General features: G+C 29.6%; 5 protein-coding genes across 8 annotated transcripts; 4 read left to right on the top strand and 1 right to left on the bottom strand.

Moving 5' to 3' along the window:
• Positions 1-253: 253 nt before the first annotated feature.
• On the top strand, positions 254-2761 carry Caf1-105 (chromatin assembly factor 1, p105 subunit). The gene is made up of 6 exons (XM_083052647.1): positions 254-536; positions 816-948; positions 1029-1335; positions 1436-1696; positions 1801-2028; positions 2115-2761. The coding sequence occupies exons 1-6, from the start codon at positions 396-398 to the stop codon at positions 2662-2664; spliced, it is 1620 nt and encodes a 539-aa protein (XP_082908773.1). The 5' UTR covers positions 254-395; the 3' UTR covers positions 2665-2761.
• Positions 2762-2870: 109 nt separating this feature from the next.
• Positions 2871-9292, top strand: LOC145944373 (tubulin alpha-1 chain). 2 transcript variants are annotated; one of them, XM_083052657.1, is made up of 9 exons: positions 2871-3143; positions 6377-6599; positions 6697-6801; positions 7063-7259; positions 7446-7538; positions 7855-8040; positions 8148-8396; positions 8520-8683; positions 8997-9290. In XM_083052657.1, exons 1-9 carry the CDS (start codon positions 3141-3143, stop codon positions 9121-9123), a joined length of 1347 nt encoding a protein of 448 aa, XP_082908783.1. In that variant the 5' UTR covers positions 2871-3140; the 3' UTR covers positions 9124-9290. The 2 variants fall into 2 exon arrangements, with proteins under 2 accessions (XP_082908783.1, XP_082908782.1); XM_083052656.1 differs by lacking the exon at positions 2871-3143 and adding an exon at positions 5642-5800 and having other exon boundaries at positions 8997-9292.
• A 366-nt stretch (positions 9293-9658) lies between these two features.
• Positions 9659-12009, top strand: Mrps31 (mitochondrial ribosomal protein S31). 2 transcript variants are annotated; one of them, XM_083052987.1, is made up of 9 exons: positions 9659-9815; positions 10046-10253; positions 10342-10407; positions 10487-10555; positions 10667-10757; positions 10838-10973; positions 11100-11315; positions 11420-11645; positions 11728-12009. In XM_083052987.1, exons 1-9 carry the CDS (start codon positions 9778-9780, stop codon positions 11785-11787), a joined length of 1110 nt encoding a protein of 369 aa, XP_082909113.1. In that variant the 5' UTR covers positions 9659-9777; the 3' UTR covers positions 11788-12009. The 2 variants fall into 2 exon arrangements, with proteins under 2 accessions (XP_082909113.1, XP_082909112.1); XM_083052986.1 differs by having other exon boundaries at positions 9660-9815; positions 11420-11634.
• A 92-nt stretch (positions 12010-12101) lies between these two features.
• Positions 12102-13348, bottom strand: LOC145944583 (mitochondrial transcription rescue factor 1). 2 transcript variants are annotated; one of them, XM_083052989.1, is made up of 4 exons: positions 13170-13348; positions 12766-12914; positions 12565-12637; positions 12102-12420 (listed from the first exon to the last, which is right to left on the bottom strand). In XM_083052989.1, the coding sequence occupies exons 1-4, from the start codon at positions 13221-13223 to the stop codon at positions 12238-12240; spliced, it is 459 nt and encodes a 152-aa protein (XP_082909115.1). In that variant the 5' UTR covers positions 13224-13348; the 3' UTR covers positions 12102-12237. The 2 variants fall into 2 exon arrangements, with proteins under 2 accessions (XP_082909115.1, XP_082909114.1); XM_083052988.1 differs by having other exon boundaries at positions 12109-12420; positions 13023-13348.
• A 917-nt stretch (positions 13349-14265) lies between these two features.
• Eif1a (eukaryotic translation initiation factor 1A) lies at positions 14266-16039 on the top strand. The gene is made up of 5 exons (XM_083053412.1): positions 14266-14598; positions 14803-14886; positions 14992-15228; positions 15324-15424; positions 15615-16039. The coding sequence occupies exons 1-5, from the start codon at positions 14583-14585 to the stop codon at positions 15618-15620; spliced, it is 444 nt and encodes a 147-aa protein (XP_082909538.1). The 5' UTR covers positions 14266-14582; the 3' UTR covers positions 15621-16039.
• The last annotated feature ends 1195 nt before the right edge of the window (positions 16040-17234 follow it).

A 17234-nucleotide genomic window follows, 5' to 3' on the forward strand; every position in this document is an offset into this window, starting at 1 on the left:
ATTTTGACGGCGATCGTGTCGGGCGGGCGCTCGTTTGCGCGGGAACGACCGCGTCACGACGTGTCGTCGAAAGTCCCTAGGAAAGTCCCTAGGCTCTTTTAGAACCATCGACAAAATATTATTCAAGATGTACAACCGTGCATTTGAAACTCTCCGCAAATGGAACGAGGCAATGAATAATGAATCTGATTGGCTGCACCACCTTCGCCATATTGTGACAAGCGCGATATCTTCATGAAGTTAGAAATGCTCGCCTAAATTCATGCCGTCAACAGTATTTGGCGCGAAATACTCTGACAACTTGAGGGTTAAGTGGCAAAACCACCTTTTCTCTATTTCCTTTATTTATTATACAAGTGTGAAAATTATACCTGCTGTTAATCGTAATCGAGATAATGAAGATTACTACTCCTGAAATCTCGTGGCATAATCGTGATCCGGTATTGAGCGTTGATATACAGAATGGTACGTGCGAAAATTTAAAGGGAGAACCGTTTTGGAGAGTGGCGACTGGAGGAGCGGATTGTCACGTTTTGGTAAAATATAAAGATTATAGATAAAGATATACATATATAATTGCATTTATATATAAAAAAAACAATTAATATAGAAATAATGAAATAAATAAACTGATAATACAGAGATTCATACCTATTCTATCAAATGTTGCTTATATTTTCTGAAAGACAAGGATTGTCTGTTAATATCTTTCTAATATAATTTTATTTTAATATATTTAAAAGTAGGACAAATTTAGAATTTTGTATGTATGTATGTATGCAGGATGTACTTTAAGTAATTGTATTTGATCACAGATTTGGCACTTAACAACAACCAAGTGTGGTGGAACTGCGGTGAATTTTGCAGCAGACTTGGAACGTCATCAAAAGGCAGTCAATATTGTGAGATTTTCCCCGTCAAAAGAAATTCTAGCATCAGGAGACGATGGTTAATTACTGTTTTATCTACATGTTATTATATTATTACTATTTTGATATATTAATACTAATATTAATTTTAACATGCAGAATCAGTTATTATCTTATGGAAAATGAAGGAGAGAGAGGGACGAGATTCCTCTCCACCTTCAAGTGATACTGAAAATAAAGAACAATGGACCTCCTGGAAAGTATTGAGAGGTCATATTGAAGATATTTATGATATCAGCTGGTCACCAGACTCAAATTCTTTAATTTCTGGATCTGTTGATAATACTGCTATTATATGGAATATTCAGAAAGGTCATAAAACAATATTATCAGATCATAAAGGTTTTGTTCAAGGAGTTTCCTGGGATCCTTGCAATCAGTATGTGTGCACTATTAGCACAGACAGGTATGTAATTTATATTACATATTATTCTAATCTAATTATATGATAAAGTATTTTAATTATAAATTTCAGTTTTATATTAAAGGACATCCTTGTTTTTCAGATATTGTCGTTTAATAAATATTGCTACAAAAAAAGTTATTCAACGTGTTTATAAGTCCACAATTCCAACACCAGTCAATAGTCCATTGGAGGGAAAGATTGTACGTTTATTTTATGACGACACATTCAAATCGTTCTTTCGCAGATTGACCTTTTCGATAGATGGATCACTGATTTTTGTTCCCTCTGGAATAATTGAATCACATGAGACAGAAGCTATATCAAATGCAACAATTGTTTTTTCCAGAGAAAATATGAAAGAGTCAGTATTAAAATTTCTGATTCCCTGAATTTCACTTAGAAAAAACCTTATCAATTTTAACAATGTGTTAATTATAATTTATATTGTGTTAATGTGTTTTTTAGACCAATAATGATTTTACCTACTATGAATGAATGTACTATAGCAGTAAGATGTTGTCCAGTATATTTCGAATTGCGAAAAGATGGACCAAATGCACTGATAACGTTGCCTTATAGGATGATATTTGCTGTTGCAACGCAAAGTTCTGTATTAATTTATGATACGCAACAAACTTGTCCAATTGGTGCGATATCACTTATTCATTATGGTCGATTAAATGATCTTTCATGGTAATTATCATACTATTATTATCTATTTATTATTTATTTCTACTTAAGTTACTTTTAAGCTTCAATTTCTTCCTTTTCTCTTGCAGGTCCAGTGATGGCCAAATTTTAATTGTGTCTTCGAGCGATGGTTATTGTTCCATAATACATTTTCAAGAAGGTGAACTAGGTAAAATTTATAAAATGAAAAATTCTGTAGATACAGTTTTAACAAAAACATATAAAAGTTCTGATAAAAAATCAAAAAATATAGTCAATAAAGACAATAAAATAATCAAAAGCAACATTTCAACATTTGATGTCGACGATTGTGCAATGGATATTGATCTTGTAAAATGTGATACAACCGATACAATAGTACATCAGCCTAAAGAACTAAATAAACAGAAATTTAACAATGTAGTGGATGATAAATCAGAAGTCAGTAATTTACAGACAGACAAGAAATTAAGTGAGAATGTTAATGTAGAAGAAACGGAAGATATTAAGTTAGTGTATGAAGAAAGTAATAGTAATACAGGTAAAACTAAAATTCGAAATACTCCACCAAAAGCTGATGTTGTTCCTATTATATGTCATAAAACTCCTAGAAGAGTAAAATTAATAACTTTGTCGAGTCCGAAAGGACTCAAAAAGTAGCTTGTACACAAAAACAGATTCTTCTGAAACTTATTATATAGTATAATTACGTAATTATTTTTTATACTATATAGCACATGTTGACTACGAGAATGTATTTCTTCAAGATGAATATAATTGTAAGAAAAATATAAATTTTACATTATAACTAACGTGAAAGTACGTTTCTTCATACAAGGTGTCTTTAAACTCGGACAAAGTTTAAAGAACATTCTTATATGTATATCTCATTCCCGAGAAAGTCTATACTAGAATATAATAACGCACTCTGCAAATGCATGTACATATGCATATATACAATTGTGCGGGTACTATAGTAGTATGAGTTGATCCGCGTTGTCTATGAACTCCGATGTGAATATTGTATATAGCACTATTAAATGGCGAAGCAGAAGTGATCGTACTATCCGTGGAGGCAGACAGTGATCGAGTCGTCAGACGGTCCGGCACGCTACAGAGTATACGTAATCGGGAAAATGGTGAGTCTTTTGTATTTCTACTTTTGTCTTTTTTCACGTTTGCATTAATATCGAACATATTTTTCAATTATGAAAATTATACATTTGTATTTTAATAAAAAGATCGTTTAATTTCATAATTGGAATAAACATTTTAGAGAAAGGATATTACTCTAGAATTTTTATTCTTTACGAAAAACATTTGATAGGACTAATACAATTGTATCAAAGCACTTTATTCTTTATATGTTACATTCTTCTATTCTATTGTAGTTTCTACATCTGTCTTTCTAAAAAAAATGGAGTTTTTTCTATACAAAAATGTGTCTACATAAAAACGAATAAAAATCACGCGTGAGATGAGAGAAAAAAAAATTTTCAATATTTTTGGAATAATATCTTAAATTTAAAATTATAACTCTAATAGTTTCGAAATTTCTACTATGTCTAAATTGTTTTCTATCATAGTTTATACATTGCTAATTATAAGTTGCATCAATTACAATTAACATAATTTTTCTATCGATTTGGATGTGTAACAAATTTATAAGCATTTATAAGCAGATATATGCATTTATAACAGAAATGTTTATATAATAAATATTGTTCTTGATCAAATGCATAGTTCATGCGTTATACGAAATATATAGCTCGGAAAATGTGTGTCGTGTACATACATACACTATATAACTTTAAATATTCGGTATATACACCTTTAAACAGTCATAGTTCATAAAATCGATTAAAAGCTTTTTCAAGTAAATTAAATAAGAAGTGTGGAAGAAACTTGAGAAAGAATAATTAAAAAATGAATAGAAAAAATTCATAAGAACAAAACATCCGATAAAATGTGTTTATCTTAACGCAAATATTATTTAAATATGTATGTTAATTATATTATCGTAATTATATAACGTATATATTATCTTAACGTAAATATGTATTTAAATTAAATATTAAAGATAATATTTTTGTTAATATGTTTTTCCATTTTCTTAAAATTTCTAATTATTTATATTGAAGACTACAAAAACTAAATACTATAATGATATAATGCATAACATTTTCAAAAATCCTCATAATTAATAAATCTTTTAAATTTTATTAGATACCAAGAAAAAAAGAACTCAATTTTATTTTTTTTATAAATATAGTTATTTTTAATTGTTATACATTTTTAAAAATATTTTTTTGTTTTTATTGTCTAATGGTTTAAAGAATGTGTTTGGAATATACGCACTATATATTTTCAAATAAGCTACACGCGAAACTTAAATTATGTATAAAATATCGATTCTCACATTACAAATGTATGTTGAGATGGACGTAATTTTATATTAGTAAAATCACTTTTTTTTCCTCTCTATTTCCACAATCTTTTTTTATTAATTTTCTGTCATTCAAAAGCAAACTAAGCATATAAACTGCAATGATCGAATATACAACCCATTTGCCTATTTAAATTTTTTTTCTAAAAGTTTTAGTGTTACATTTTTTGAGGATATCAAAATATATATTTACATTAAGAATTTTGTGCTTATATGAATTGTTAAATATGTTTTCGCAGACCAATATTCTTCCAAAACTTAGACTTAGACAGACCGCATTCAATCTAGACATTTTATAAATGAATGATAAATCTGACGTTACTCACGTGAAATCATCTTCTGAACGAATCGCGCGCAATCGGACATCACATAATATCGGACGTGCAGTTTGATGTTCGATTAAGCTGCTATGGTTACAGTATGTCAACCTGTAAAAAATCGATTTTTACCATGCAGATACATATAGGATGTATAATATCGCATCGCAAAGAGAGACAATATACTGTCTATACATGTGTCTGCAGGTCAGGAAGTAGGCCGGCTATAAGCATGCAGACTTAGATGCTCACTTTTAGGATACGTTTGAATTAATGATAGGAGACACGTCAGGTCAAGGTGGACCTTTTTCTATCAGACATTGTTGACAGATAATGTGATGTCGCTGCTTTAGTCGACGACGTCTTGACCATTCGTAATCACCCCTTGTCGAACGTATACTTCCTTATTGCCGTCAGTCTTGTTAAGACTGTCGCTCGACAGATTTTGCTTAAACAAATTATTTGATCGATCAAAAATTATTTGTAATCGATATCCTACTGTGAGATAATTTGTGAAAATAATACAATTATTTATTGTTCTTTGAGTAAGGCAGTCGTTATTTTAATTAATTGATTAATAAATAAATAAATAGGATTAGATATGAGTATAAGTAATCAAGAACGGAATCGATCGACTGCAAAAAGTCAAGTTGATTTCCAAGAATTTATATTGCAAACACAAAAAATAAATTATTCTTTCTAAATTATATCTACCTTTTGCAGAGTAATTATCGAGCATATATGTGGTACTGTGCGCTGTAAAGTGTGTAAATTTAAAATATCATTTACAGATTAATATATATATATAATTTAAAAAAAAAAATCATGAATCATAATTATGTTAAGGAAAAATCTTAAGTAAGGAAATAATTAATGAATCAATCAAAGTGAACGAAACATTTTTGCGTAACTTGATACATTATTGTATGACTCTTGTGTTTTTTGTGGAATATATACAATTTTTTGTAAGTTTCTGCATCGGTGATTGTCCTAGCTAATAAAGACGAAATCTTTTTAAAGCATGGCGAAAAAGGTAATTAATATAACAAATTTTATAAACGCTGGTATTTATCGTTCAATAATCACATGTATGCACTTTATATTGTCTCTCATCTCTACGAGGCCACAAATGTATAGTCTGTTGTGAATTTTTTAACGCTACTTAAGGTGGTAATCATATCTAATATAACGCGTAAAGTGAAATAACATCATTTATACGACATAATGAAACAAGCTTTTCAATTTATAATGTATCTATAAAATTGTTACGGATATCAGTAAATATTTATGGCAAGTAATGATGCTTTTTCTGAAAACAGAAGTTAATTCTACCATAACTTTTCAATTATTTGATAATGAATTATTTCCATTATTTATCATCTTTCGTTCTTTAATAAAAGAAGAAAGCAAAAGAATAATTAATTTTTTATTGCTTATAATTTTTTCGAAAAAAATGTTCATTTTACGAAAAGATGAAGAATTGAACAAAAAATCTTAGGCCAAGAGAAATTTCTTTCGATCTTGGACTGGAGCGCCAATTTTATCGCGTATTTATAATTTACACGCGGAGGATATTGTTTAAATATATTCACTAATTTTTTGTTGGCAGCGGGAATGTATATCCATTCATATAGGACAGGCGGGCGTGCAAATGGGAAATGCCTGTTGGGAGCTTTATTGTTTGGAGCACGGTATCCATCCGGATGGACAGATGCCCAGCGATACCACCGTAGGTCGAGAGGATAGTTCTTTTAACGCATTCTTTTCTGAAACAAGTTCCGGAAAGCATGTTCCGCGAGCGGTTTTGATCGATCTCGAGCCAACGGTAGTAGGCAAGTGTCTCTCTTTCTTGATCGTTTAATTTTTATTATTGTTTTTTAACGCCACGAAATCTCAAGTGATATATAAGTTATATCTTTAATACTTCAGACGAAGTTCGTTCGGGCACTTATAAGCAATTGTTCCATCCGGAACAGATGATCACGGGCAAGGAGGATGCGGCTAATAATTATGCCAGGGGTCACTATACGATAGGTATTTGAATATATATTTCCCGTTATAATTATATACATTTACAATAACGCAAAGATTAACTTTAAACTACAACGATACACGCAGTCAATTGTCTTTGCTAGAAAACCGTAAATAAAAAACTGATTGCTTTTAAATCTCGATAAAGATATATAACTTGCTGCATAATCTTTCAGATCTTTTATTATCCATTTGTATATATAAGAATCTTAGACGTAAACTTTTTACATAGATAAAAGTATTAATCGTTCTCACGATTTTTAGGAAAAGAGATCATAGATATTACTTTAGATAGAATACGCAGACTGACAGAGCAATGCAAGGGCTTGCAAGGCTTTTTGATCTTCCATTCGTTTGGCGGTGGCACCGGATCCGGATTCTCGAGTCTGCTTATGGAACAATTATCCGCCGATTATCCAAAGAAAAGTAAACTGACTTTTAGCATTTATCCAGCGCCACAGGTAATATTATGCTTATTAAAAGATTTTTTTCCAATTTTTGAAATAAAAAATTCGGATCTCTTTTGAAGATACTCTTCAAATATAAATAATCTGCATACATACGTTATTTGCAATGTGTCTATTCGGGTGAAATTATTTATTTGTTTAATTATCGAATTAGAAAGAAATCTCTCTATGTTTTTATAGGTGTCGACTGCAGTAGTGGAACCTTATAACGCGATTCTGCACACTCATCCAACGTTAGAGCATAGCGAGGTGGCTTTCATTGTAGATAATCAGGTCCGTATCTCTCTCTCTGTATAGATATCATTGGAATTCAAAATTGAAATTAAATATCTTGATAAATTAAGAGTGTCTGTTTTACATAACCATATAAAGTTTAATCAAGCTTAGATTGCTTCAATCAATTTTGCAATTCAATTATTAATAAAACGATTGCAAAATAACAGTAATTTCTGTTCGGATTTTATCAGTAAAAGTTTGCGTACTCTATCGAAAATGTCACATATAAAATATATATGCTATATTCCTGATAGTAATATAATATCAAATAAAGTTGCCTGTCTCTCTCTGTAATCGCGTGTGTTATCCACAGGCCATTTACGAATTATGCAGAAGGAATTTGAACATCGATCGGCCGACTTATACGAATCTAAATCGACTGATTGGACAAATAGTCTCATCCATTACTGCTAGTTTACGATTCGATGGAGCATTAAACGTCGATCTCACCGAATTCCAGACAAATTTAGTGCCTTATCCACGTATTCATTTCCCACTCGTAAGATTAAACATCTAGTTTTTACATACACAAGTTTATAACATTTTGATTATTTGAGCGATAAAAATGTCTTAATTATATTCTAATTTTATTAAATTTTATCGCAGGCCACTTATGCTCCTGTTCTATCAGCGGAAAAGGCCGGACACGAGAGAGTGACTGTCTCGGAGATAACGAGCTCTTGTTTCGAACCGAATCACCAAATGGTGAATTGCGATCCGCGCATGGGAAAGTACATGGCAGTGTGTTTATTATACAGGGGTGACGTGGTACCTAAGGACGTTAATGCGGCGATTGCGATGATAAAACGGCAGAAACATGTACAATTTGTCGAGTGGTGCCCAACGGGATTCAAGGTGAGATTAAACGTGAACCAGAGTAACGAAGCAGTTTAAGAAATAGGAAGAATTTAAAAATAAAAAATTCCAATTAAAAAAAGTTACAATTAAATTACAATCATCAAGTGAATATAATAACAGGTGGGAATAAATTATCAACCGCCTACTGTTGTGCCGGGTGGCGATCTTGCACGAGTGGAAAGAGCGGTATGTTGCCTCTGCAACACAACGGCGATCGTGGACGCATGGGCTCGACTCGATCATAAATTCGATCTTATGTACGCCAAACGAGCTTTCGTTCACTGGTAAGAAGAAGGTTAAAAGAATCGAATCTATAATTGTAAATTCTACAGTAATATTAATTGCGCTTGTGTTTTTCTGCTTCAAACATATTTAGATCGTACTCTTCTTTTAATATTTTTTTCTTGACGTGTTTATATATATAATGTTTTAACATTTTAATTTTGTTATTAAATCTTCTTGATATTTAATTCTTGTTCCAAATGTTAAAAAAGTATGTTTTTAATATAACGCGAAGAGCGAGGGTTTTTGTATATCGAAACTTATAATAAAACTTGCTGAGAAACGAATGCGTAATAAAAACTATAATATTTATAGGTTCGTCGGGGAAGGTATGGAGGAAGGTGAATTTTCGGAAGCCAGGGAAGATTTAGCTGCCTTGGAACTCGATTATCGTGAAGTGCAAGAAGACACTGTCAACACTGAGGAAGAAGAAGAATATTGAACTTGTCGTTACACTAATATACTGATTCAAAATATTTATAATAATAATGTTTGTTGTAATGTTCTTATATATAATACGAAATTCTTATAGTCTATCTTATCTATCACTCTGTCGGTGATATATTATTACAAGAAAGATTGTATCCATATAAATATAATAAGTTTGTTTATACATTCTTCTATCTGATACATCTTTCTAAAAAAAATGTCCATTTTGTAAAAATAAAAATAAAATAAAAAATTAATTATAATATTTATTATAAAATAATAATAAATAATCATTGATAATAAATAATATTAATTATTATTGTTTATTATTTTATAATAATAAAATTGTCAATTTTGAATGCACCTCCATTTTGACGCTATTTTCGCTTCGAAGCGTTTGATCAGAAAAATCTTAAAATAGCGAAAATAGCATCAAATGGAACATTCTTTTTGTTTTCACTACATATTTCGTATACTCGATATCGATCATCGATATGTACAATTTGTTACAGAGCTTGCAGATTTCTATCAAGAGATGACGTTGTTGTAGAAAAGAAATCTGTAAAATTCTCCTAACCTATATCTGTAAAATTCTGCTCCTTAGCAGAATATTTACTATTGCATTTAAACTAATATATTATAGATAAAATTGATATTTTTTGCAAATATGTTGTTATTTTGTAAACCTGTATACATATTAACAAAGTAAGTACACTTATACGAAAATACTGGACACATTGTGAATTTTAAGAATAATATATTTTAAGAGAATTTTAAGAATAATATAATTTTATCTATATATTATGTATTTAAAATATGTTTTTATGTGTTAATAATGTAAAATAATTTATGCTGCAAATATGAAATAATGTAAAGTAGTTTTTATTATTCTATATAATTTTATTTTTATATTGAGAAATATGATATTTTTATAGATACAATGTAAGGCCTATAAATGGAGTATTATTTCAATGGCTAAATGTTACTGTAAGATCATATTCTTCATCATCATCAGACTCGTCTGACTCTGATTCTGATTCTGACACTGATAAAGCAAAACGGAAAAACTATGTTAAAAATGCAAATTCTACAGCGTCAGATAACAAAGATAATTTGCAAAGTTTCTTAAACAATATGATACAAGTAAATTATATTCAATTATTTTAACATTTATTTGTTCATTATTTTGCTTAGAATAGCCACTAATATTATGGTTTTATTGTATTTTTAGCAAAGTATATCTACAAAGATAGCCAAAGATACTAGAGTGGGTAAAGATATTCGCTCAGAAAATGTGGTGTGTATAAAAGTATTTTAACTTTACAAAATTATAAAAATTTTATTTTTTAAAATAAACTCTTAAATCTTATATTTAGAAACAAGAAATTACGAAAACAGCAACTGCAACCACTGATTTAACTGAGTATGTAAATAACATGATGAAGGTTAGTTATATCATTTTAAAGTATTGATACATTTAAAAATAGTGTAATAATATGTTTCTGAAAGAAAATATAAATTACTAAATTTTAATGAAAATTTGATATTGCATTTAGGCGAGAAAATTGCAGAAAACTATTGATGTTGCTATACCACCTAAAATGAAATCTGAAAACCAATTGAATAAAGCCAAACATATGTCATATGGTAATTTTATGTAATAATAATTTAAGAATCGTGAAATTCAGACTTGCCGAATGTATTAAATAAATCATTATTTTTTATAGAAAAGAAATTAACAAATGCAGCAGAAAGTGTAGCCAGCATGCTTGGTGGAAATAAAACAAAGACTACATCAGATTTGCTTCAGAAAGTTCTCGCATCTAGAGTAGAAACACTAACGGAAGAACAGTTAGCAAATACGTATGTAAATTGGCACAAAATACAATAAATTATGAATATATATAATCATTATACATAATATATTTCTATGTGTTAACTAGTTAAGCTTCTTAAAGATATTTTTGAAATTTTCTCAATATTTAATAGGAACTTAAAGAAGGACATTAGTTCGCCGAAACGCGAAGATCAAGAAACAAACAATAGATATACAGAAAAGAAATCTATAATACACACCCTACTCAAAGAATATAAGAATAAACAATCACAACCAGTGGTTGAAAATAGTATAACGAAACAATTATTAAATAAAAAAACATCTGCTGAACAATTACAAAATAATAATCTAAAAAGGCCTCGTATCAGGTATATTGTGCAAAAATGATATTATTTTACACAATACATATAACATTCAAATTATCTGTATTCTCACAAGATATTAAATACTCTCTTTTTAATTGTTTTATAAGAGAAGACATCGATTTATGGACTGGGGAGCCTAGTCGTAACTTTGAAAATATAGGCATCCCTTCGCAAAATGTACCAGAATTGAAAACTTGGGCGATATTGGAGCAAAGGGAACTGAAAGCATTGACGACTTATCCACCTGCCAACATTTTTCAAGAACTGATTCTTTGGACAGAGCAAGGAAAATTGTGGAAATTTCCTATCGATAATGAGCAAGGTTTCATATATGTTAATGTTATTCTTCTAACATGAAACTTATTTTAATATATTCATATATATATATAAATTCATTTATATCATATCATTTTAGGAATGGAAGAAGAGCAGAATGTTCATTTCTCAGAGCATGTCTTTATGGAACGTCATTTGAAAGAATGGTGCCCTAAATCAGGACCGGTACGTCATTTTATGGAATTAGTATGCGTTGGACTTTCCAAAAATCCATATTTGACAGTTCAAGAGAAAATTAATCACATTATGTGGTATGAAGATTTCTTTAAATCGAAAGAAAACTTATTGCAAGAACTAGGAGCAATTAAAGAACCATTTTCTGATAAAGTAAAAGAAATTAAAGAATAAAATATAATGTAAACATTTGTGTGAATTATTTCTTAGTTCTTATATTTCTTTTATTATTGAAGAAATCCCTCTCCGTTATAAATCCACAGAAAACGTATTAAAAATATATATAACAATAAAAGTGCGATAAAAAATGACAAGTAATCGGTTAAATTATGAAGCATTGTAAGTATAAAAATATATTTGATCTATCTTTTTATTGTAGTTGCATACAATTTTATTGTTAATATGCTATAAAAATTTATTCACCGGCCCATGGTTCCTCATAATCTTCGATTAGTAAGTTTTTATCTCTAGATAATTTAATTAGTGCAGAATTAGATGTCGCAGTTATTAATAGTATCACAATTCTATTTACAATTAAAAACCCAGGGTTATCCAAACTTCGATGTAAAATTAGATCAATTTCATCTCCTACATCCACCTATGTTTACATTTATTACAAGTTAGTTGTATAAAACATAAAAATATTTCTTTGATATATATATATATATATATATATATATATATATATCATTTTCAATGAATTATTCTAATTTTCAAGCTTAAATATAACAAATAAATTTACCTCTATGGATTTTTTAAGCACTTTCTCTCCATTTATACGAAACTTGCTTGCATAAAATGCTTCCTCTACTTTACTAAAAACAAAAAAAATATGATGTTACAAAATACTTAAAAAATGCAAGTATATACATATATATAATATATATAATTATATATTACTATGATGAGATATAATATCTTGTTAACATTAAATCAAACATACTTGCGTGTTATACCAAATCCAGCTTTGGAAATGGTATCTAATCGAAGAGATGTAACATGCAGTCTGAGTATCTTTGAACCAGCAGGTGCTTCCTCTCTCTCTTCTTCATTTTCCTCTTCTTCATCAAAACCCTCATCCTTGCTTTTTTTCTGTAATATTTCCAAAATATTTTTATTTGTTAAGAGTCTTTAATTTTATATATATATAAAGAACAAAAATATGTTTTTTAAACAAATAAATAAATTGTTATTAATTACATTGTAAGGGGTTTTTTTTCTAATATATTTGAATCTTTTCGCTATATATAGGTTAGAGTGATTTTGTATATTATATTCCTTTGTACTATTAGCGTATGTCAAAAAATTTGATTGTAAAAAGTTTTGTGCGTAGTGAAATATACGTGCATTGTTGCATATCGATTTCCTAATAATAATATTAATTATTGCTCTGGACAACATAATGTATCAACGATCCAAATTTACTACAATGATTAAATTAGCTCTCACAGGAGAAAACTAATTATATATGTATTGTATATATCTGATATATTAAACTTTTTGTATTGTATTTATTATACAATTTCACACACACACACCACCAGAGAACATGCGAGTGATTTTTTCTTTAATATTGCACTCGATTTTCAATGCATGATATTTGTATTGAAAAATGGTACGTATGTAACCAAAACATATGTAACTATAAACTGTAATGTGTATATATGTATAATGTAGAAATGCAATAATTTATTTTTTTTCACATGTGGCTTATAATTAATGATATAATTAATGATAAAAAAATTGCCAAAGTCCAAAACAATATATTTTATATCATATATTTAAATTTTATTTGGGACGCATATACTCTGAAAGCAGGGATAATAAAAAAGTTTTTAAATTATATAACTCATCTCTATAATCTTTTCTAATTTTTAGATTTTTTAATACAAAAAATTTTTAATTCTATTAAGAGAATTATGTACGAGATTAATACAAATATTTACTCAAGTCGTCGCATCCAGTTTCTGTTAGAATAATAATTTCTCAAAATTTTGTTTAAGTTTCTAATAGAAATTAATATATTAAACAACATAAAGAAAAAGAATTTTTATCGTAACAAATATTTCAAAATTTATTTAATTAACCAATTGAAAAAATCAATCAGATATAGGATGCGTTCGGAATTTCTACCTGTAGAGTAAAGTAGTAATTGACCAATCAGGAAGGATCAAAGAAATTTGTTTGTCCGAACTCATCCCTAATGAGGTTACTTGTTATCCAATCCCGTTACGTTATTTATTACTCCAAAAGGGCTTCTGCACACAGGACGCATCGACGCGACGCGTGGTGAGAAGGCGACGCGATAGCCAATCAGATTTCTGCCGCGCGTCAAAGTTGGATTCGATCCAACTTTTATTGGCTAACGCGTCGTCTTCTCACCACGCGTACGCGTCAACGCGTCCTGTGTGCAGACGCCCAAATTCCGTGACGATTAACGGAAGTCTGCCACTCTCGAGTCGACTTGATTGTTAAATCGAAATTTTCTGCAAATTGCTCCATCGCGTGCACATTAATTCGACCATTACAAATAGCAAGAATATTTATCATCTGGAAATCAGACTCGACGAAATAGGTGAACACTTTTTCTAGACTGGCATCTGGCATTCCCTTTGGCTACAAGAGTATAGACTGCCAGTCCAGCCAGTCTGCCAGTCTGCCAGTGTTCAAGGCCGTTCAAACTCCTCGTCGCCAAAGATTAAAGGTGTCGACGAGTATTTATAATTGTTACATCTCTGACGCTGACTGTTTTAAAACATCATGCCAAAGAATAAGGGTCAGTAAGATTGCATTTCATATTCATATTCGTCGTTTTTCGCTTAAATTCCACATTTTTCATTATCGCACTTTCCATCCTGCAATGTGGTTAAGTTTAACTTAACCTCATTTAACGTCAAGATTATTTCAAACACGCCTGTTATATTTCCTCGCGTGAATTTCATTGAGCGTTATCATGTTAAGAATGATGCTTTGTCCGCAGGAAAGGGAGGTAAAAATAGGAGAAGAGGAAAGAACGAGAACGAGACCGAAAAAAGGGAGTTGGTGTTCAAGGAGGATGGACAAGGTGAGAGTGCAGTGCGGGAAATATAAATACATAAAGCATTATACGATTGAAAATGCATTCAGGTTTTTATTTTGATTAGTAACTCACCGTATTTATTTTGCACAGAGTACGCCCAAGTGACAAAAATGCTGGGTAACGGTAGATTAGAAGCTATGTGCTTCGACGGGGTCAAGCGGTTATGCCACATTCGAGGAAAGCTTCGGAAGAAAGTGTGGATAAACCAGGGAGATATTATATTAATTGGTTTACGAGACTATCAGGATGCTAAAGCAGATGTCATATTGAAATATACGTCCGATGAAGCACGTAACTTGAAAACTTATGGTGAATTCCCAGAAACTGGTAAGTGATATATTTAATGTATTGCATTTATATATTTTATAATATATATATTATCTGTAGTGTTTTTTTCTTACTAATGTGATATCGTTTTCTAGTGCGTATCAATGATACAGTTACTTTCGTCGAAGATGGATTTGATGAAGACATTGAGTTTGGTGATGAAATTAGCGACAATGATGAAGATGATGTTGACAATGTAAGCTTTTTTATACAACTATTTTTACAAGTTATATTATTCTTATAACTTATTTTTATTCTTTGATATCTGTTTAAATTTATTTATAGCATCTATTTCAATTTTTTTTCTGCAATATTTAATTAAAAAGTTTGATTCTCTTTATTTGTACTATTATGTTTGATTAAAATATGTGTTATTGTGTTTACAGATCTGATGACCTGCAGTGTAATAATAATAAAAAAAGGTATGTCATAAAAATGCATGGGGACATCTATTCATTTCACAAAATACAATTATATGTCAAAGTTTTCTTCTCTGAATAGCTCATTTCCCTGTATGTATCTATAAATAAATTGTCAGTTTATGGTTAACGTGTTCCAGTTTGAGTAGTCAAACTTGATATTTGTAAGTTTTATAGGAACATGAATTTTTTTTAATAGGAAAATTATAATGATATTTAAAATATACTAAATTTAAATCTTGCATTATTTCAAATACACTATATGTCAGATTAGCTAGATTTATGTTCATGTACAGAATTGATATGTGTGACCAGTTTCGTGACCATTTCTCTGTATTTCATACATATTATCTGCCAATAATACACGCCGTCATTTAAACAGAAAATAGAAACGTACATCACAGTACTTTTTTATATGTTGAAATGTTTCGCTCTAAAATATCCATCAAGAAACGAAGTTGCATACAATTAAAGACCTTTGTCAAACGTTGACAAGATTTTAGAGCAATTAGTAAATTGCTAAATTGATCAATTAAGACTCCTAGGGATAAGCTCCTAATAACAAGAAATTTTTTGGTCTTAGCGTGATTATTATAATTTGATTGATTACATATGTTGTTAATAATGATACAATCTTTTGTTACGACAAATAACGTGTGTCAGATGTAATTTTCGGGACATACGTTTTGTTTTGTATTTCAGTGCAATTGTTCAGTAAATGTTATTCTTCGTTGCATCAAAAGGGGACTATAATGTGCGCTACATTTCGACAATTAACATCGGCTAGTAACGATGAAAATGTACAATAGATCACTTTTGTCATAATAAAAGAATCTGGGAAGTAATATTATTATTTAGTTATGTACAATTAAGCAGAACAATAAGATATAATTGTAAACTCGAATTTTTTTTATATGTTAAATAAAATTTGCGTACGTTTAACAAATTCTAAAAATTGGAGAAATATTTATATTCTTTTTTTTTCAGAATCCATCTTTTCCTTTTTAACAATTAAAGTTAACAATAAAGTAAATAAGATCTCTATCGTAATTATATGAAATTTATAATGTGAAGAATATATACTTACGTAAAATTAATTTTTTCCATTCTTCACGTTTAATATCACCTTTTTCTAAGATCATGCTAGAAATGCTTGAAAGAAAAATGCATTAAATAATGATTGGTTATTCATTATTCAATATATATTCAAATATGAATGAAAGGATGTTGAGAATATAATTTCATTTTTTTCTTTCTTAATGTTTCTACTATAGAGGACGTTGTAATTCTGATGCAACATTTTATTTATTATGCCGCTGATAGTTCTATCACACAATATTATATAATAAATTATAATCTCTTTCTTCTTTGATATCTTGACGCCATGCAATGCCATTATAATATTAAAGAGGGACATGTAATTAGTATAGGGGGAAATATGCGTGGTTGCTTGATGTGTTACGTTGAAAATTAACTTGTACAAAAGTGTGCGAAATATAAAGCATTAATTCAACATTGGTACATCAATGTTCTGATGACGATAAATGACGTTAATATTAGATGCAATATGTTTGCAATATATATAAA

The sequence above is a fragment of the Prenolepis imparis genome, unplaced genomic scaffold (assembly GCF_030444845.1).
Source record: "Prenolepis imparis isolate NDT839.2.m4 unplaced genomic scaffold, iyPreImpa1.0 SCAF_13, whole genome shotgun sequence".
Classification (NCBI taxonomy): Eukaryota; Metazoa; Arthropoda; class Insecta; order Hymenoptera; family Formicidae; genus Prenolepis; species Prenolepis imparis.

Coding starts and splice junctions, on each gene's coding strand:
- Caf1-105 (XM_083052647.1), top strand. CDS start 396: ATGAAGATTACTACTCCTGAAATCTCGTGGCATAATCGTGATCCGGTA. Junction 537..815: donor GAGCGGATTGTCACGTTTTG/GTAAAATATAAA, acceptor ATTTGATCACAG/ATTTGGCACTTAACAACAAC. Junction 2,029..2,114: donor CGATTAAATGATCTTTCATG/GTAATTATCATA, acceptor TTTCTCTTGCAG/GTCCAGTGATGGCCAAATTT.
- LOC145944373 (XM_083052656.1), top strand. Junction 7,260..7,445: donor GCATTTATCCAGCGCCACAG/GTAATATTATGC, acceptor ATGTTTTTATAG/GTGTCGACTGCAGTAGTGGA. Junction 8,041..8,147: donor CACGTATTCATTTCCCACTC/GTAAGATTAAAC, acceptor ATTTTATCGCAG/GCCACTTATGCTCCTGTTCT.
- Mrps31 (XM_083052986.1), top strand. CDS start 9,778: ATGTTGTTATTTTGTAAACCTGTATACATATTAACAAA. Junction 9,816..10,045: donor CCTGTATACATATTAACAAA/GTAAGTACACTT, acceptor ATATTTTTATAG/ATACAATGTAAGGCCTATAA. Junction 10,556..10,666: donor ATGTAAATAACATGATGAAG/GTTAGTTATATC, acceptor TATTGCATTTAG/GCGAGAAAATTGCAGAAAAC.
- LOC145944583 (XM_083052988.1), bottom strand. CDS start 13,223: ATGTTGTCCAGAGCAATAATTAATATTATTATTAGGAAATCGATATGC. Junction 12,915..13,022: donor GAAAAAAAACCCCTTACAAT/GTAATTAATAAC, acceptor GAAATATTACAG/AAAAAAAGCAAGGATGAGGG. Junction 12,638..12,765: donor GGATTTGGTATAACACGCAA/GTATGTTTGATT, acceptor TTTTGTTTTTAG/TAAAGTAGAGGAAGCATTTT.
- Eif1a (XM_083053412.1), top strand. Junction 14,887..14,991: donor GTTCAAGGAGGATGGACAAG/GTGAGAGTGCAG, acceptor TATTTTGCACAG/AGTACGCCCAAGTGACAAAA. Junction 15,229..15,323: donor TGGTGAATTCCCAGAAACTG/GTAAGTGATATA, acceptor ATCGTTTTCTAG/TGCGTATCAATGATACAGTT.